This window comes from Bufo gargarizans, chromosome 1, assembly GCF_014858855.1.
Source record: "Bufo gargarizans isolate SCDJY-AF-19 chromosome 1, ASM1485885v1, whole genome shotgun sequence".
NCBI lineage: Eukaryota > Metazoa > Chordata > Amphibia > Anura > Bufonidae > Bufo > Bufo gargarizans.
Window position 1 is genome coordinate 488,298,631 of NC_058080.1, and position 21,149 is coordinate 488,319,779.

General features: G+C 43.2%; 1 protein-coding gene across 3 annotated transcripts in view; it reads right to left on the bottom strand.

The window, feature by feature from the left end:
• Positions 1 to 21,149, bottom strand: part of CEP78 (centrosomal protein 78) — an 85,481-nt gene that overhangs the window by 52,553 nt on the left and 11,779 nt on the right. The window contains exons 3-8 of one of the 3 annotated variants that reach the window (XM_044273819.1): positions 18,661 to 18,836; positions 16,348 to 16,420; positions 13,467 to 13,570; positions 11,887 to 12,061; positions 8,782 to 8,895; positions 7,971 to 8,035 (exon numbers count right to left, since the gene is read on the bottom strand). In XM_044273819.1, coding sequence (XP_044129754.1) covers positions 7,971 to 8,035; positions 8,782 to 8,895; positions 11,887 to 12,061; positions 13,467 to 13,570; positions 16,348 to 16,420; positions 18,661 to 18,836 — 707 coding nt within the window. Of the gene's footprint in view, positions 1 to 7,970; positions 8,036 to 8,781; positions 8,896 to 11,886; positions 12,062 to 13,466; positions 13,571 to 16,347; positions 16,421 to 18,660; positions 18,853 to 21,149 lie in introns of all 3 variants that reach the window. The other 2 variants (XM_044273816.1, XM_044273827.1) reach the window with 2 other exon arrangements.

Genomic DNA, 21,149 nt, shown 5'->3' on the forward strand with positions numbered 1-21,149 from the left:
ATCAGCCTCATATGGCCCCCAGCTTCATGTCAGCCATCAGCCTCATATGGCCCCCAGCTTCATGTCAGCCATCAGCCTCATATGGCCCCCAGCTTCATGTCAGCCATCAGCCTCATATGGCCCCCAGCTTCATGTCAGCCATCAGCCTCATATGGCCCCCAGCTTCATGTCAGCCATCAGCCTCATATGGCCCCCAGCTTCATGTCAGCCATCAGCCTCATATGGCCCCCAGCTTCATGTCAGCCATCAGCCTCATATGGCCCCCAGCTTCATGTCAGCCATCAGCCTCATATGGCCCCCAGCTTCATGTCAGCCATCAGCCTCATATGGCCCCCAGCTTCATGTCAGCCATCAGCCTCATATGGCCCCCAGCTTCATGTCAGCCATCAGCCTCATATGGCCCCCAGCTTCATGTCAGCCATCAGCCTCATATGGCCCCCAGCTTCTTATCAGCCATATGGCCCCCAGCTTCATGTCAGCCATCAGCCTCATATGGCCCCCAGCTTCATGTCAGCCATCAGCCTCATATGGCCCCCAGCTTCATGTCAGCCATCAGCCTCATATGGCCCCCAGCGTCATGTCAGCCATCAGCCTCATATGGCCCCCAGCTTCATGTCAGCCATCAGCCTCATGTAGCCCCCAACCATCAGCGCAATAAAAAATAAAAAATAAAAAAAAAAAACCACTTACCTCTTCTGCTCCTGGACGCCGCCACTCCTCACCTCCCGTGTGCTGTGTCTTCATCCTGTCGCAGCTGTACTGTGAACCTGCACGCAGTGTGAGGTCACAGTGCTTCCTCAAGCTGTGCGCAGCCCCGCACAGCCGAAAGCCTAAGACCAGGAAGCGGTGAGTACAGAGACTTCACCGCTTCCCGGTCCTAATGAGCGCTTCCATAATGGAAGCGCTTCATTAGTATTCGCCCCAAAAGACGCATATATATTTTAGTGCAATGCAAGACGTCTCCTGCAGTCTCTTTTTTTTTTTTTTTACCAGCAGGAGATAAAAAAAGAAAAGAAAAGGACCAGCCATGTTAAAATCCAACACGGCTATGAGGGGAAGAGTTGGGACATCAACCATACAGTATACATAAGATAAACAACAAGTTTGGATGACTTCCATAAGATTTGTAGGACACTCAAACATTTTACTGGCCTATACAGCAAAGTTGGCCTGATGGGTCTTTTTGGAAGCAATGGCCCAATTAACCTTAAAGATTCTGTCCAGTTACTACTCAACACTCAAATCCTTTTATAGTATCAAGTAACATGCCGTGTATTATACAGCTGAGCAACACGAATCCCTTTTACAAATCCCCACAGGTTAAGAATATAAAGCCTGCAGAAATAAATCCCTCGTGTTCTGCCTTGTTTGATGAGAAAGGATGATAACTTAACATAGTAAATCTCCAAAAGTCCAAACAAAAGCATGCATTTTCTTTTAGGCTAAGTTAGTCAGCACAGCCCTGGCAGCATCCAAAACCAAAACGTTCATTAAATCTCTGTGATTTCTGCTTCAGACATGTGTAGTGTGAAACAGTTATGCTACATTAATGGCCATTAAAAACAGACTCGCTGTCAGTTTTCATGGCCATTATGAATCCATTTGTGCATCCATTTTCTGGCCTTTTTTCTTCTTTTCATGGCTATTAAAAATAGCCAAAAAACCCTGCAGTGCCCTCAGGACACAGCCACAGTGCTCATAGTATCTATATTGGCTCAACTGTACTGTCCCCAGTAGTGTCTATAATGTCTGCCCCTTAAGTAGCTCTAGTATATATAAAGGCCCTCCAGTGCCACCCTGTACAAAAAATATCCCCAATAGTGTTTCCCTAGTATAAAACCCCACCCAATTGTGCACTCCTGTACATACAATGCACCCTAATAGTGCGCCCTTAGTATAAAAAAGGCCCCTAAAAATGCCTTCAGTATAAGTTAGGCCCGCTCCCATACCAGCACCAATTTTTCTAGTTAAAAAAAAATACCTTATCCACTTGAATGTGCTGACACTCCCTGTGCAGTGAAAGGACCTGACACTCCCAGCGTCATGACCTTACACAGCGTGTTAAAGTGTGTGTGTTTGTGTGTGTGTATATATATATATATATATATATATATATAAAATGCTGAGTGTATGTATGTGTATTTATGTCCGCTAAAGGAATCCGCACTGTCGCAGTTACAATCACGAAATTTGGCACACAGGTACATTAGGTGTCCAGGAAGGTTTTAGACTGGGTCTCAGTTCTCTAGCACGTACCGTTCCTGAGATATTCCCCCCCCCCCCCCCCAAAAAAAAGAATTAGCCAATAGAAGCCTGGGGGTGCTGTAGAGGTCACTGTTAAGGGGCGGGGTTTTGTGTGTTGTGGAGGTCACATTTTAAGGAAATGGAGCTCTGTGGAGGTCACTGTTAAGGGGGTGGGTTAATGTGTAAATCACTGTTAAGGAGACGGGGTACTGTGGAGGTCACTAATAAAGGGGCGGCCGCTGTGGAGGTCATTGTTAAAGGGTAAGGCGCTGTGGACGCTACTGTTATGGGGCAAACCGCTGTGGAGGTCAATGTTAAAAGGGCGGGAACTATGGAGGTCACTGTTAAGGGAGGAGGGGACTATGGGGGCCACTATTAAAAGGGGCAGCGGGGTACTGTGAAGTCACTTAAAGGGTTTCTACCACTTAGGTGTCACATATTTAGCTGTCAGACACTAGCGATCCGCTAGTGTCTGCTCTGGCCAACCATCCTAATATAATTGCTTTTGGGTCGGTGGTTTGGCTAAAAAAACTACTTTTATTAATATGCTAATGAGCCTCTAGGTGCTATGGGGGCGTCATTAGCACCTAGAGGCTCCGTCTACCTTCAGAAACTGCCGCCGCCGAGCGCGTCCCTCCAGCCCGCCCATCTCCTCCTGAATGCGATCCTCCTTGTGAGCGTATGTATTCTGCGCATGCGCAGTGAATGTCTGACCGCTTCCTTGCTCAGACATCTCCACTGCGCCTGCGCGATGACGCCATAGTGCTCCGAGGAACAGGCGCAGTGGAGATGTCTGAGCAGGGAAGCTGTCAGACATTCACTGCGCATGCGCCGAATACAGGCGCTCACAAGGAGGATCGCATTCAGCAGGAGATGGGCGGGCTGGAGGGACGCGCTGGGCGGCGGCAGTTTCTGAAGGTAGACGGAGCCTCTAGGTGCTAATGACGCCCCCATAGCACCTAGAGGCTCATTAGCATATTAATAAAAGTAGTTTTTTTAGCCAAACCACCGCCCCAAAAGTAATTATATTAGGATGGTTGGGCAGAGCAGACACTAGCGGATCGCTAGGGTCTGACAGCTAAATATGTGACACCTAAGTGGTAGAAACCCTTTAAGGTAGTGGGGTACTGTGGCAGTCACTGTTAAAAGGGCAGTCGCTGTGTCACAGTTAAGGGGGTGGGATGCTGTGGAACTCACTGTTAAGGGGGCAGGCTGCTGTGAAGGTCAAAGTTAAGAGGGTGGGCTGCTGTGGAGGTCCCATTTTAAGGAGAAGGGGCATTGTGGGGGGGGGGGGGGGTCAGTGTTAAGGGGCGGGGTGCTGTAGATGTCACTGTTATAGTGGATACTGTTGATATCTTTTAACGACACACACAAACATTAAATGAAATAGATGAAATATTCAACTAGTGTATTTTTTTTTAACCCCTTAAATGGCACTTTAACCTGATTTCAATGGGGTGCGCCTGGCAGTGAAAGAAAAAATATATATATTTTGACGCCCACATGTGAATAGCTCCATAAGACTGCAATGGCTCTGAAAACAGCCTGCACTACCATTTTTCAGTGTTGTGTGAATGTAGCCTTATAGAAGGTATGATTCATTCAGTGGTAACCTCTAACTTTTACAGTCCAAATGTTATAAATTAGTTACTGCAGCCTCTCTATCTTCTGCCCAACCTAAAACATTGGGTGGGACAGTTGCGGAGGCAAACTTTAGAAACCTAACAAGTATTCTTCATGTGTACTACTGGACATGTGCGCGATACCTGCTTGGTGTCAGATGGACCCAAGGCAACTGTCCCACCCAACGTGCAGCACAGTCTCTATATTGAATGTCAGATGAGAGGAAGAAAGGGGGTCCACCCATGAGAGCTGGTAGTTAAAGAAAACCTATTTTTAGGATAAATCCAGTTTAAATGGTAGTCAACAAAAATTAAGCAATTTATAATGAAAATGTCCAAAAACAACACACAAGAGATCACATGAGAATAATAAACAAATCAGACATTCTCACCATAAAAATACAACAGTCTGCAAGGCCAGATTTCCTCTGTAAAAACAAACGTGAAAGAATACAAAAAAACTGACAAGACTAAAGAAAAGCAAGACAAAACACCAGAGAACACACAAAAGGGAGGAAATGGAAGTACCTTCACCTCTACTCAGCTCAACTTAATAAATACCAAATCTATAGGTATGTCAAGAAACCACACAGGGTAAGGATCCAAGGAGTCTCAGAAACTAGACCATGCATGCCATTGGATAGAAAATCGGGGTAAGGGTCCATTCACACATCCGTATGTGTTTTGCGGACACAGGCAATGTGCGTTCCGCATTTTGGCCCCAGCAGGTGTGTGACAATCACTCTAAGGCAATGCAAAGCACAGTGCCCCAGATCTCTGACAAATTTCTTTTTCTTTTTTTTAGAGGGAAAAAAACTATTTTTTCAAAATAAATAAATAAATAAATAAATAAATAAATAGTCACCCTCCACCTCAGACACTTTATCCGACTTGAAAATCGTAAAAACTGGTGCTTCATAAATATGCTACTCATTCTGACCCCCATATTTCTCTGTGTATTTACACCAGATAACTAGGGACTTTTTGGCCTTGGAGGATTTCCCCCTCCCACTTGTCCTCCCCTTTCCCTGGTTACTCATGGTTGAAGTTTATTTGTTTCATAAAATGTTAACAAAGCCCCCTAAAAATTGAAGAAAAAAAAAACAACAAAAAAAAACGTGCACATTGCATAAGCGAGTCTCCAACTACCATTGTGTATGCAACGCTATGGACGTGAGCTCTAGGCTCCCTCCGTCATGCAGCAAATGTGCGGCTACTGTAGATCTCATACAAGTTATGTGTTCTGCTTGAATGCCGACTAGCTAACTATATACAGTCATGTGAAAAAATTAGGACACCCTTTGAAAGCATGTGGTTTTTTGTAACATTTTTAATAAAAGGTTATTTCATCTCCGTTTCAACAATACAGAGAGATTAAAGTAATCCAACTAAACAAAGAAAACTGAAGAAAAGTCTTTTCAAGATCTTCTGTAAATGTCATTCTACAAAAATGCCTATTCTAACTGAGGAAAAAGATAGGACACCCTTGCCCCTAATAGCGAGTGTTACCTCCTTTGGCTGAAATAACTGCAGTGAGACGGTTCTTGTAGCCATCTACCAGTCTTCGACATCGGTCTGAGGAAATTTTACCCCACTCCTCAATGCAGAACTTTTTCAGCTGTGAGATGTTTGAGGGGTTTCTTGCACGTACAGCCCTTTTCAAGTCACCCCACAGCATCTCAATGGGATTCAAATCTGGACTTTGACTTGGCCATTCCAGGACTCTCCATTTCTTCTTTTTCAGCCAATCTTTGGTTGATTTACTAGTATGTTTTGGGTCATTGTCATGTTGCATGGTCCAGTTCCGCTTCAGCTTTAATTTTCTAACTGATGGTCTCACATGTTCTTCAAGCACCTTCTGATACACAGTAGAATTCATCGTGGATTCTATGATGGTGAGCTGACCAGGTCCTGCTGCAGCAAAGCAGCCCCAAACCATGACACTTCCACCTCCATGCTTCACAGTTGGTATGAGGTTCCTTTCTTGGAATGCTGTGTTTGGTTTACGCCAAACATGTCCTCTGCTGTTGTGTCCAAATAATTCAATTTTGGACTCATCTGTTTAAAGAACATTATTCCAGAAGTCCTGGTCTTTGTCAACTTTATCTCTGGCAAATGTCAGTCTGGCCTCGATGTTTCTCTTGGAAAGCAAAGGTTTCCTCCTTGCACACCTCCCATGCAAGTTAAACTTGTACAGTCTCTTTCTGATTGTAGAGGCATGTACTTCTACATCAACAGTAGCCAGAGCCTGCTGTAGTTCTCGAGATGACACTTTAGGGTTTTTGGAGACCGCTTTTAGCATCTTGCGGTCTGCTCTTGGGGTGAACATGCTGGGGCGACCAGTCCTGGGCATGTTGGCAGTTGTTTTGAAAGCCCTCCACTTGTAGACTATCTTCCGGACAGTGGAATGGCTGATTTCAAAATCTTTTGAGATCTTTTTAAATCCCTTCCCAGACTCATAGGCTGCTACAATCTTTTTTCTGAAGTCCTCTGACAGCTCTTTTGCTCTCACCATGGTGCTCACTCTCACTTCAACAGTCAGGAGCACACCAAACTAAATGTCTGAGGTTTAAATAGGGCAAGCCTCATTCAACATGCAGAGTAACGATCTACTAATTATGTGCACCTGGTGTGATATACCTGTGTGAGATCTGAGCCAATTTAAGAGGGAATACATGTGAGGGTGTCCTATCTTTTTCCTCAGTTAGAATAGGCATTTTTGTAGAATGACATTTACAGAAGATTTTGAAAAGACTTTTCTTCAGTTTTCTTTGTTTAGTTGGATTACTTTAATCTCTCTGTATTGTTGAAACGGAGATGAAATAACCTTTTATTAAAAATGTTACAAAAAACCACATGCTTTCAAAGGGTGTCCTAATTTTTTCACATGACTGTACAAGATAGACCTTCCAGAAAGTATATTTATCGTACTAACTACAACTGTCCATAGCAGAGGAACACATTTCCAACATTACACTGAAATGCACTTCTGAGATAAAAAATAAAAATACAAACAAAACAGTGAACATTTTGGCCTCTTTCACACGGGCGTCATTTTTTTTGCCCGGATAAGAGCCGGGTGCGTTGCGGGAAAATGCGCGATTTTCCCGTGCGAGTGCAAAACATTGTCATGCGTTGCACTCGCGTGAGAAAAATCGCGCATGTTTGGTACCCAAACCCGAACTTCTTCATAGAAGTTCGGGCTTGGGATTGATGTTCTGAAGATTGTATTATTTTCCCTTATAACATGGTTATAAGGGAAAATAATAGCATTCTGAATACAGAATGCATAGTAAACCAGCACTAGAGGGGTTAAAAAAAATAAAAAAATAATTGAACTCACCTTAGTCCACTTGATCACGAAGCCCGGCATCTCCTTGTGTCTCCTCTGCGCTAAGCGGCTGAACAGGACCTGGGGTGAGCTGCTCCATTAAATACAGGTTAAGGACCTATGATGACGTCACTCCGGTCATCACATGGTACGTCACATGATCTTTTACCATGGTGATTCACCATGGTAAAAGACCATGTGATGACCGGAGTGACGTCATCGAAGGTCCTTAACCAATATTTAATGGAGCAGCTCACCCCAGGTCCTGTTCAGCCGCTCAGCGCACAGGAGACACAAGGAGATGCCGGGCTTCGTGATCAAGTGGACTAAGGTGAGTTCAATTATTTTTTTATTTTTTTTAACCCCTCTAGTGCTGGTTTACTATGCATTCTGTATTCAGAATGCTATTATTTTCCCTTATAACCATGTTATAAGGGAAAATAATAATGATCGGGTCTCCACCCCGATCGTCTCCTAGCAACCGTGCGTGCAAATCGCACGGCATCCGTACTTGCTTGCGGATGCCATCCGATTTTCACACACCCCATTCATTTCTATGGGGCCTGCGTCACGTCGAAATCGGACAATATAGAGCATGCTGCGATTTCAACTGAACGCACAAGTGATGCGTTAAAAACAACGCTCATGTGCACAGCCCCATAGAAATGAATGGGTCAGGATTTAGTGCGGGTGCCATACATTCGCCGCACGGAAAACTCGCCCGTGTGAAAGGGGCCTTTAACACACCGCACCATACAAACATAGGAGCATACCTCAGAATGTGTGTCATGGGCATTCAAAAGTACTCTTTCAATAACAGGCTTTAGCATTGAATGGTCTGAAAGACAAAAGTATGCATTGTCTTCCTTTTTCAACTGCAGAAAATACAGCACATATGCATATGATACGTATACAACAAATCTATAAAATAAAAACTGATGGTACACTAGCTTTACCTTTGGGGAATTTTTTGTACTGGATTTTACAAATTTGGGTTAAAATTCTTTTTTTTTTATTTTTTTTTTTTAATACAGACGAATTTAAAAATTTCTGCAGTTTTGGCTCTACAGCTTTTCTTTTCAACGTAAATGCAGACTGCATTGCCTTCTGTTTTACATTGAATCCGAATCAGACAGCGGCTGTGACAGCTCCATGTGTGGACCACATCTCTGAACTCCTGACAGCTCATAAACCCTCATTTAAACCATATTCTTATCAAACTGATAAGAAGGAAGCTATAATGGGTGTCTATGAGCTGCCAGGAGTTCAGAAATGAGGGCTACAGTCTGAGCCATCAGAGCAGTTCTTTGAAGGAAATCAACGTGAAGGGAGAGCCTGCTAGTCTACATATACACAGAAACTGAAAGCTGTACAGGAAAAGCTGTTGATAGTTTGAATAAGACCAACTGAAGAAAATTATTTTTAGGCTAAAATGAGTAAAATGCAATGATTAAAAAAACAAACAAAAAAAAAAAAAAAAAACTCTGAAGGTGTCCATACCCTTTCGCTATCTGATGAGGCAAACCATCTTTGAATATAAAATCTGTACTCCTTACAATTAAGCATAAAGAAACAGTTCCATACCTATAAGTGGATTCTTCCTTATATCCAAGACCATCAGAGTTGTATTAGTTTGCAGTGCGTGAAGGAAAGCTTTCGCACCATCATTGGATATTCCACACTGTCGCATATCTAATGCTGAGAAGGAAAACAAAGAACATAACTGATTATGTACTTTTATAAAGGGCTCTTTCACACCTGCGTTATTGTCTTCCGGCATAGAGTTCCGTCGTCGGGGCTCTATGCCGGAAGAATCCTGATCAGTTTTATCCTAATGCATTCTGAATGGAGTGAAATCCGTTCAGGATGCATCAGGATGTCTTCAGTTCCGGAACGGAACGTTTTTTGGCCGGAGAAAATACCGCAGCATGCTGCGCTTTTTGCTCCGGCCAAAAAAACTGAAGACTTGCCGCAAGGCCGGATCCGAAATGAATGCCCATTGAAAGGCATTGATCCGGCCTTAAGCTAAACGTCGTTTCGGCGCATTGCCGGATACAACGTTTAGCTTTTTTAGAGTGGTTACCATGGCTGCCGGGACGCTAAAGTCCTGGCAGCCATGGTAAAGTGTAGCGGAGAGCAGGGGAGCAGTATACTTACCATCCGTGTGGCTCCCGGGGCGCTCCAGAATGACGTCAGAGCGCCCCATGCGCATGGATGACGTGATCGCATGGCACGTCATCCATGCGCATGGGGCGCTCTGACGTCATTCTGGAGCGCCCCGGGAGCCACACGGATGGTAAGTATACCGCTCCCCCCTCCTACTATGGCAACCAGGACTTTAATAGCGTCCTGGGTGCCATAGTAACACTGAAAGCATTTTGAAGACGGATCCGTCTTCAAATGCTTTCAGTACACTTGCGTTTTTCCGGATCCGGCGTGTAACTCCGGCAAGTGGAGTACACGCCGGATCCGGACAACGCAAGTGTGAAAGAGGCCTAGGAGTACTTTCACACTAGGGTTGTTAGAATCCGGAAATCCGGATGCAAACGGATATCATTTTTTTTCCGGATCTGGATTAAAATACTGGATCTGTCTTTCTGGTATAACCGGATCCGGCAATGCGTCAATTTCCGGAACATTTGGAACAGGATCCGGCATTAATAAATTTCAATGGAAATTAATGCAGGATCTGGCAAGTGCGGTAGTGTTCCGGAATTTTGGCCGGAAAGAAATTCGTACAAGGGACGGAACGGAAGACATCCTGATGCATACTGAACCGATTGCTTTCCATTCAGAATGCATTGGAACAAACGGAAGTGTTTTTTTCTGGTATTGAGATCCTTGCATGGATAGTGCGCTCTCCATTTACTGCTATGGGACGTCTGAAAGTAGCCTAGCGCTCGCTCGGCTAATTTTGGATCTCTCCTAGCAGTGAAAGTAGAACACATGCTTATGTGCAGTGTGCAGACCTTCAATTTGAGGGCCCTGTTCTGGATATGCCAAAGTCAGAAATGCCGTTAAAGTCAGAAATGGGCCAACCCTTTAAAGGGTTGTTCAGGATTTTACTACTGACAGTCTATCCTCTCCAGCCTTGATCCTTAATGCTTTATTTCACCAAGACAAATGCGACGTTTCGATCAGTGTGATCTTTCTCAAGCAATCTAACATTGTGAACTCAAAGCCAGATACATATACCCTACTAAGTTGGTCATCTGACCTAATCAATTATGCAAATACATCATTAAAAAAGACTGTGCGTACCGCCCCTACTTCTGTTCGTCTAACAGCGGGGTTAATCTAATCCACCATTCTTAAACTTTATCTATTGTGCATACATAGAAATAAAACTCCATCGACTTACTGTGGTGTAAGGTGTGAACCTGGGGAATCCGCTGCTGTGGCAACTGTAACTACATGGAAGGCCGATCGCCTCGCTTACTTCGGCGTTTCTCAATATCCAATGCGCCTGCGCCTACGTGTCTATCCCATGACGTCAGCCTCAGGACAGTAGTTACAGTTGCCACAGCAGCGGATTCCCCAGGTTCACACCTTACACCACAGTAAGTCGATGGAGTTTTATTTTAGTAGGGTATATGTATCTGGCTTTGAGTTCACAATGTTAGATTGCTTGAGAAAGATCACACTGATCGAAACGTCGCATTTGTCTTGGTGAAATAAAGCATTAAGGATCAAGGCTGGAGAGTGCTGCAGTTTTCTGTTTCAATTGTACCTAGATTTGGGGAAGCATAGGACTGGCTTCTGACACGGCGAGCACCACCACAGTAAGGAAACAACTAATTTTTGTAGTGCTGCTACATTTTTTAAATTTTTTATTTGACAGTCTATCCTCAGGATCGGCCATCAATATCTCAGGCACGAGGAGCCGACACCCCACACCCCTACCGAACAACTGTTCTGAACTAGCTCAAGGGCTGCAAGTCCTCGTGGGAACTACACAGCTCTGTCCACTGCGTAGTGGATGGAGCCGATTATTGCAGCAGTCCCATTCACTTCAATAGAAGCAATGCTGTAGTAACCAGCTGACACGTGTGGCTGTATACACAGATTCTGGGAGTGGAGGAAGCAGAGTAAGATTATTACAGCACTGATGGAAGTTCTGTCAGGCTGGTGGACTGCATGATTTTTATATTAGAAGGGTTGTCTCATAAAGACAAGCACAGCCCTTATATCCTTTTAGCACATATGAATGTAATAGAGGGATCCCCAGCTCAGGACTCTACCTCTTTAAGCTCACGCTCTGGTAGTATCATCACATATGATACTGTTTATTCCTGCTTCAGAGCTATTGTATGGTAAGGCACCCTTTGGGGGGAGTACACCCTTTTAAAAGTAAAAGAATAAATACATTTAGGCCTGCATCTATAGATAACAGGATAGTTTATTTTAGGGGTGTAATAGTTTTTATCTGCCTTGGGCACCAAAATACTTTTTCTCAGCAGTAGACAATATTCACTATACCATGGCTGATTTCCCATACAAATGGAGCTGCGTTACAACCCCACTACAGTGGAAAAGTATAGTGTATATGCGATTATATATATATATATATATATATATATATATATATATATATTATTAAAAAAAAAGCACATGGTTTAATTTAGCTGGCATTTACTGTAATGGCAAAGCTGTTGAAATTTGTAATAGTCATTTACTTCCATCCATTACCTTTTAACCACAGGTCCTCCACAAGAACATCTGCTATTGCTTTTGCTCCTTGGTCTCCAACCAGTGTATTACAATTCAAGGAGATTCGTCTCAACCCCGTCATACAGTCAAGGTCAGGTCGTCTATATCTTAAGCTTTCCGCCCAAGCCTCACTGTGCCTTTTAGTTGCCTGATGCTTAAAGAAGAACACAAGGTATCTCAGAAAGAAAACAAGCAAGCTATACATTCTGTACTAATGACGCCATGTTTACAGAAAATGTATCAATGGAGAAAGACCTAATCTAATAGATACAAAACTAGACATATAATCCATGTATTGGATCTTAAAAGAGGCGGTCCCACAAAAATGTTTATCCTCTGACCTGTTAGAAACTGTAGTGAAGGTACGTGTAATTTTGTTACCAGTGACTGCAATTGTGAGTTATAACCTCTCTTCTGATCCTCAGCTGACTCACGTGACATGCACTCTGACTTTCCAAATAACACAGCATCTTCTGTGTGGACAGAAAGCCAGTTTCTCTATGTGTTCCTATGGGGGCCTCAATGTCAGTCTCATAGGAATGCATAGAGAAATAAACTTCCTGTCCTGTGTCAGTTGGAGATTAGAGTATTGGTCACATGACACAGCTGAGGATCAGAAAGGAGGTTGGAACTCACAACTACAATCACTGATAAGAAAATTACCTTCACTACAGATTACATTATGTAATTTTCTAACAGGTCAGAGAATAATTTTTTTTTGTGGAAGTGCCTCTTTAAAAGGCATTATCTAAAAATTCCCTCCCCCCATACGCCCGGGCCCCTCACACAGATTGTACTTACCTCTCTCCCTGGGATCTGCATCGCTTTGCATACCCGACACGGCCGCCGCTGCATCTCCCTGTTGCAGCTGATGCTAGGGAGGCTTGTTCCCATCACAGCCTGCTATTGGCTGCCAAGCCACCTCCCCATTAATCCCCCCAACACCGGATGTTTTCATACACGTGATGGGGAGATGCAGCGGCAGCCGTGCCGGTATCCTAAAAAACTCGGGTGCTGAGGAGCGAGGTAAGTACAACCTCTATCAGGGGCCCGGGCGTATGGGGGAAGGGGGCATTTTTGGGGTTGGATAAGCCTTTTAAGCATGCGACAGACATAATGGCCTCTTTCCACCACAAACATACACCAATTCCAGTCTGTTTCTGAATCTTTCTCTTATAAGATATTACAGTTTCTTATATTCACTTGTACTATTTATTCATTTAAAAAAATAAATCAGCAGTTACTTTTTAAGTAGGACACTGGAGGCAAAACTTGCCATGTTATGCTCATGAAAGGGCAGTGCACAACACAGGAATAAAAAAAAAACACCAGAATACCCAGGTCATACATTAGTCTTACAAAGTGTGTATCAAAAATGTTCAGAGTGATCAGTGTTTCAAGGTTATCATATATTTAGAAGAAAATCAGTTGACCACCTTGGGAGACTATGATGTATAAACTCACTCACCAAGCACTGACTAAGAAAAACGAATAGACATACTGTATATTATGCTGCAAGTCATCTGTGCATACTACAATAATTCTAAGGTTTAAATTACCTTTATAACACTTGCTATCCATTCAGCTCCATGCCATGTCAGATTACACCCGGTAAAATCTATAACCTTGATTGTTGGTGAATTCTTCACACTTTTGCAAATTACTACATGGACAGAATATAACTGAATAGATAAAAATGCTACAAGCATGCAAATTACAAAAATACAGACACATTAGTTAGCCTTATTTTTTCATCGCTATCATTAAAGCTTGTGCAACAACCAGGTACAATTTGTCTTCTTCCTATCATTATCAGGGATGGACACGCTGCACCGAATAACTACTAGTAACCTGAGAGAATGTCCCACATTTACTAATGCTGTCCAACGGTTACACAGCGTAAACTTAAAGGCTATGTACACCTTCAGAGGCAATTTTTGTTTCCGATTATTTTTTACTCATTTTTGACTAAAAAATCAAATTTTCAATTGGCCTTTATTAAAAATATTGAGCTGTTCTATCACAAAGGGTTAACTGCTTTTCTAACTGTGTGACTGGTACTTTTTACTTTCACTTTGTGGGGGAGGGGGGGGTCATCTAATAAACCTCATCTCTAAACTACTAAGAGGTCATAAACACTTATTTAAACTACATTCTTTTCAGTAAGATAAGAACTGAGCTATAATGAATCTTTAGAAGGTCAGCAAGCAGAGATAAGGAGCCTGCCAGCTCCCCAACTGACGGAAAAGAGACTGGCTGCTACTAGAGCATCTCAGCTATGTACAGAAAAAATGGCTCTATATTTTAAATAAAAAACAATTAAAAAAAATATTTTTTAGCGCAAAATGAGTACAATGCAATAATAAAAAAATAAAAAAACATTACCACCAAAGGTGTACGTGACCTTTAAGTCCATGCAGTCACAAGAATCGCCAAAGGTATCACAGAGATAGATTTGGCACATCTTACATGGAATTAGACACATTTTCTATTACTTATGACATAAGTGGTTTTTAAAAACAAAAAACAAAACAAACAACTTACCTTTTAAATGTCCTCCCAATCCAGCACTGCCATCTTTCCCCTGGTCCTGCAGCAATGAGATCATGTACATCGCTCACGTGACCCTGCTTCCAATCACTGTCCCCGGCGGTCATGAGTGTTTGAATGGTCCACTGAGGCCAATGAATGCACCAGCAGTCAAGTGAACGATGGGTGTGACATTACTGCAACTTGACCTGCAGGGACTAGAGTGGCAGGACATTTAACAGGTAAGTTCTTTTTCTTTGTTTTAGACAGTCCCCTGCTCAAATTTTATTCGAAATTTGGAAAACCCCTTTAAATTGCAACTAAAAGCCATAGCATGGCAATATTAAATCTGTACCATGCAGTAGAGTGGATTGGAGCTTTAGTCTCATATGTTTGGCATGTACATTGTGCAGCTCTGGGTCGGGTCACAAAGGGCAGTGCCAACGCAGGTGTAAACCACAACGGCATGCGGTCGCTGCACTGTTTAAATGCGTTATTAAGTGGCCACATGATTCATGCGTGGTAAAACTGCTGATTTCCTCCAAAAACCGCAGAAGCTGCATGATGTCACCATTCTCGGACACATCGTGACCATGTTACTTCCACAGATGAAGAGATGAGAATCTTAGCAGTCACAGGATTAGAAGTGCATATATCTGATACAGTGCAGTTATTTAAAGAGGGATTGCTTCATTGAAAGTTCAGTAAATCACATACTGGAGCACATCAAAACAGCTGATTGTAGAAGACATTGCAGAGTCAGAAATACTATTTCAAATTTATACTTTTCTAATCGCCATGGCAACCACAGATTCTGTCAGACCCTCAATATAAAAGCAGCAAGTCACTAAAGGAAATTCTGTCGGGGAATGAATGAATGACTCACTGCGCCCATTGCTTTTGCAATCTGTATGGTTACATTTTGGCCTGAGAAGTAGAACATCAAGTGCCAGTAACATAGCCCGACGGCGTTGGATATGCAAATTGATACAATTATTTCAACCAGTAATCAGCATTGAGCCTCTATCTTTCTATATGAGTTCATACAAAAGAAAAAGTCACACGAGCTGCTGACAACATTTAAAATGTTTCCCATATTTGAATACTACAGTCAGATCTTAGTTGGAATTACCCCTGTTTGCTGCAAGAGTGTGAAGGAAATTATGCAAGAGAACCAGGGAATATTCAAGTGCTAACAGTTTTACCCTGAATCTATCCGCAGGATACGGTTTAAAACAGTCTTTAATCTGTGATTTATAACAGTCTGTAGTCTGCTCGAGACATACCGTATTTTTCAGAGTATAAGACGCACTGAACTATAAGGCCTGTTTCACACTGGCGTTACTCATTTCAGCAAGCTGTTCCATCAGGAACAGCTTGCCGGATCCGTAACTACCGTGTACAGGTGTGCGCTGCCTAAAGTCTGCCCGGCCCAATTTTCTATGATGGGGACCGGTGGAGATCCGGCCGCAGCACAGCAAATATGCCAAGAGGCGGCCGGACAAATACTGCTGCACTCAGTGATTTTTGTTCGGCCGCCTCTCTGAATATTTGCCGTGCTCCGGCCGGATCTTCCATGTTGGAACAGCCTGCTGCTGTGTGCGGTCAGGACACCATAATAGAAGTGGTCTTTAGCATTCAGACTATAAAATTCACTGCCTCTTTTTCCCCCACTTATGGGGAAAAAAAGTGCATCTTACAGTCGGAAAAATACAGTAAAACTCAAAAGAAGCCCTTCTTTTTCAGATTTCAGATTTATATTGTGTAAATGTTAAAGGCAAAAGGTTTCTGCTGCCCTATCTGAGGGGACAGACGCCGATTTCAGCACTGGGTCACTTTTTTTATAAAACATATAAAATCACAAAAAAACTGAAAAGTTTGTGAAATACCGTATTTACTTCACGCACTTACTTTTCAGGCCTTCATCCCCACATGAACAATATGGTAAAGCTAAGCGCTCCAAGGATGACGAGGAATCTAGTCCCTTAAGCAATAGAAAACAAGTGAAAACCCAAATACAAACCTAACAAGTAGCTAAATATTGCAGAAAACTTAGGCCCATTTCACACAACTGTAGTTTTGCTCAGCATCTGATCGCCATATTTTGCAGAATGGATGCGGACCCATTCATTTCAATAGGGCCACAAAAAATACAGACATCACACTATGTGCTGTCCGCATCCGTATGTCCGTTCAGCAGCTCCGCAAAAAAAAAAAAACATGTGCTATTCTTGTCCGTTCTGCGGACAAAAATAGGCATTGTTACAAGGGGTCCGCAAAAAAAACAAAAACGGATGCAACACGGACGTCTTTTTTTTTTTTTTGCAGATGGCAAAATACATACAGTTGTAGGAATGCACCCTTATGGAACTATCAAGCAAGTATTTATTTAATCTGGTTTGGTTCTAGTCACGAACAATAGGAAACATAACAAGCACATGTATAAAATTACTCCTCCACTCTTCTGTAATATCGCCTACGTTAAAGGGGTTATCTGAGAGAATCAAAAATTTCGGACAAGTCCTGCAATAGCTTAAAAGAAAAATGTTGTTATACACACACCTCTTTCTTCTGCACCAGTCTCTGTGTTGCTTGTCTGGTACTTCTGCCACTTCAGTGGTGACATACTGGTATACCAGGTTAGGCTACTTTCACACTAGCGTTCGGGTTTCCGTTCGTGAGCTCCGTTTGAAGGAGCTCACGAGCGGACCCGAACGCAGCCGTCCAGCCCTGATGCAGTCTGAATGGAGGCGGATCCGCTCAGACTGCATCAGTCTGGCGGCGTTCAGCCTCCGCTCCGCTCGCCTCCGCACGGACAGGCGGACAGCTGAACGCTGCTTGCAGCGTTCGGGTGTCCGCCTGGCCGTTCGGAGGCGTGCGGATCCGTCCAGACTTTCAATGTAAGTCAATGGGGACGGATCCGTTTGAAGATGCCACAATGTGGCTCAATCTTCAAGCGGATCCGTCCCCCATTGACTTTACATTGAAAGTCTGGACGGATCCGTCCCAGGCTATTTTCACACTTAGCTTTTTTTTGCTAATATAATGCAGACGGATCCGTTCTGAACGGAGCCTCCGTCTGCATTATTATGATCGAATCCGTTCAGAACGGATCCGCCCGAACGCTAGTGTGAAAGTAGCCTTAGACCACCAAGGACAGTGATTGGCTGCATTGGCTCAATGTGCACGTGAGTAGAAGATGACTTTTTTTTAATTTAAGGCTTTTGCAGGGTTTGTCTGAGATTTTTAACTATCTCAGACAACCCCATTAACAGTAAATTAAATTTAAAGGGAACCTGTCATACTGAACATGCAGTGTGATCTGCCAGCAGCACAGCATGGTTAAGCATACTGACGCATATTTGGGGCGAAAATATTCAGTATAACTCAGTATGCTGTAATACTAGTCATATGCTATATCTTTAATGTGTCATGTTATTCATTGATATTCATGGCCCCGATTGGGGTATGTTTGTATTTTGTCATGACCATGTTGGATAACTTCTCTTAGCTATCCAAAACAATAAAAACACAGATGACAAAAACATATTCAGTATAACTTGCAGTTTATTGGTCTAGTCCAACTACCTAACCATTTGAAGGTTGTCCAGTAGGCAGTACTGCTGAGTAACCGTCTTCCGCCCACTGGACTGCTACAGTAAGCCCCAAGTGAGCAGAGATGCAGTACATGAACCTGCACAGCTACTCCAGCTGCCCACAGATCGGACTACATTGTCAACTTGACAGTTTCCCTTTAGAGGGTTTGTCTCATAAGGAATACCTCTATCCATTTCCCCTATGGCCTTAGAACAGGCATGTCCAAAGTGTGGCCCTCCAGCTGTTGCAAAACTATAACTCCCAGCATGCCTGGATAGCTTACAGCTATTAGGGCATACTGGGAGTTGTAGTTTTGCAACCGCTGGAGAGACGCATTTTGGACATGCCTGCCTTAGAACCTCACTGGCTGGAAAGAGAGATATATGTGACAACAGTCCGTTATCTGGCAGACTTAAGCCCTGTGGTTTGAGTGATATTCAGCTACATGGTTACCATGTAATACTACATTTCCCCTGCAGCAGTTTCAGAAATGTGCCACGGCTTCCTCCATAAAATCAGCTCTGATGAGACATCTCACCTCCAACACCGACAGCCTCCACGTATGACTGAACCACTTTGAGATATAACCACATTAGAAACATTAATGCAGTTACCGGTAATACTTGCCTTTGCTAAAGTTTTTAAATCTCTTTCCCTTAAAGGAAGTCCATGGAGCTCCAGCTCTCTTAAAGAACTGGACACAGTCAAGCAGGCTGTAATTGACCTACACAGTTGGAAGGTCATGTCCTTGGACCGAATAGGTGGGATTCGTCTCCGAAAGTGGACTCCATATTTCTCAGAATCTGCTAAACAATTAAACTATTAGAAGAGTTAATTTCTTGATAGCTTTCACTGAGCAGAAAAATGAAATTACATATATTTTAGTCATATGAAAATAAGAGGAATTAAAGTCAACTGAATAACATTGTACAATACACCACTACAGACAAAACAGCCATGTTTAGCAAGTGTTACAGGACCTACCTGCATACTTCCCCAAGCCTGCCTTTCCCACCACTCCCTCCATATTTAAGCAATTCTTACCATTTTTGGACCACTAAAGCAGAATATTTAAAAGGGGTTCTCCAGGAATTAAGAAAGTGAAAATACTTAAATATTACTTTATTATAAATATATTCCCAAATACCTTTCATAAGTTATAATGGCTCGTTTTGTCTGGGGAGCAATCATTAGGAGAAACAAAATGACTGCCGTCCTATTAGTGCACACAAAACCTGTCCTAATCACACAGCAGGACAAGTTACTTCACAACACTGAGGTAAAGAGCTTATCTGCTTGTCAGGGAATATGATCTTGAATACAGCTGATAAGATCTTCAAGAGGACCTTTTTCACACGCAGTACAGGTAGGAGTAGACGCCAGGGTTTCTCAGTGGGTGTCTCCTTCTCCCTGGCTGTGACACGCTCCGCTGTGCTTGCACTGCAGCACAGCCAGAGAGAAGGAGACACCCACTGAGAAACCCTGGTGTCTCATTCTCCCGGTACCGATGCTCAGTATTAACATACTGGGTGCAAAAACAGCAAAGGGGCACAGCAGGCAAGCGAGGGGTATTTGAAAAAAAAAAAACAATGATGGCAGCATAAGTGTCGTGTACCCGCAAGTAAAGGTGCTTAATTAAACCAAAAAAAAAAAAAATACATAAAAAGGTTCCTGTTTCTGCTGAATCTCTGAAGGAATGGAGCTCATGAATGTGGGCTGTGGTATCTTAATTTTCTTAATTCCCAGAGAACCCCTTTTACGAAAGTTTATGACAAATGTCCAGACTCTGATTCCAATGTCTGGATAACATTGCCTTGGCTTGAGATATTCTATATATTGATTATGGGCCAACAGCAAGGATGTGCTTAAAGAAACGTATATACATGATATGAAGATAATCTTTTTATTGGTGACTATATATTCGTGAATTATCCTCTCCCATGCTCATCTGTGTTATGTAACTGAGCGCAGTGGCGTAGCGCGGGGGGGGGGGGGGGGGGCTGTTGCCCTGGGTCCCGAATTGCAAGGGGCGCCAGGCAGTAAAATGAGTGCCAATGGAAGCCTATGGCTCCCGTCCCCTATGTTATGCCTCATAAGCTTCGGGCCAAGCCTGAAGCCTATGAGGCAGTTGAATAGCGCAGGAGATCACGATTACCTCACTGTGACCTCCCGCGCTGGGTCTTACGAGATGACGTGAAACAGGAGGGCATGGTGTTGTGTTCGTGACCACTTGCGCCAGGACACCCAAACACAGGGCACAAGCGGTGACGGAATGAAGAACAGAGGTATTTATTTTTTTATATATGCACATCCTAAGGCAGGCAGCACTGGGGGCACTATGGAGGTTGGGAAGATGGAGGAGGATACTATATAGAGAGATAAGGGGCCAATATACTACTAACACAGAGGGGGGCCAATATACTACTAATACAGAGGGGGGCCAATATACTACTAACACAGAGGGGGGCCAATATACTACTAACACAGAGGGGGGGCCAATATACTACTAACACAGAGGGGGGGGCCAATATACTACTAACACAGAGGGGGGGCCAATATACTACTAACACAGAGGGGGGGCCAATAAACTACTAACACAGAGGGGGGGCCAATATACTACTAACACAGAGGGGGGGCCAATATACTACTAACACAGAGGGGGGGGGGGGGGGACGGCAATACACTACTAATACAGAGGGGGCCAATATACTACTAATACAGAGGGGGCAATTATATATAATACAGAGGGGTGCGACGGATCTTTATAAATATTTGGACCACTGTTTGAGGACACGTGACTGGATGCAAGAGGTATGTGCTGCTGTATTCAACTCTAATATATGTAATCTCCATCCACATATTTCTTTCATGGTACGGTTGGAAAAGGGGGGACTTCAGGCCACACTGAGCGTGATCTGAATTCTAGGGCCTCCTATCTATCTATTAGATTATCTACACTCAGAGAGTTATTATTGTGAGAGAGACAGAGACTTCCTGTCAAGACATAAGACACCGTAAGTTGAGAAGTCAAAAGAAGACATTCATTAAACCAATTACACCACTATTGTGGCATAAATTTTTTTGCCACCTTTTAAGATTCTCGGCACCTTTTCAAA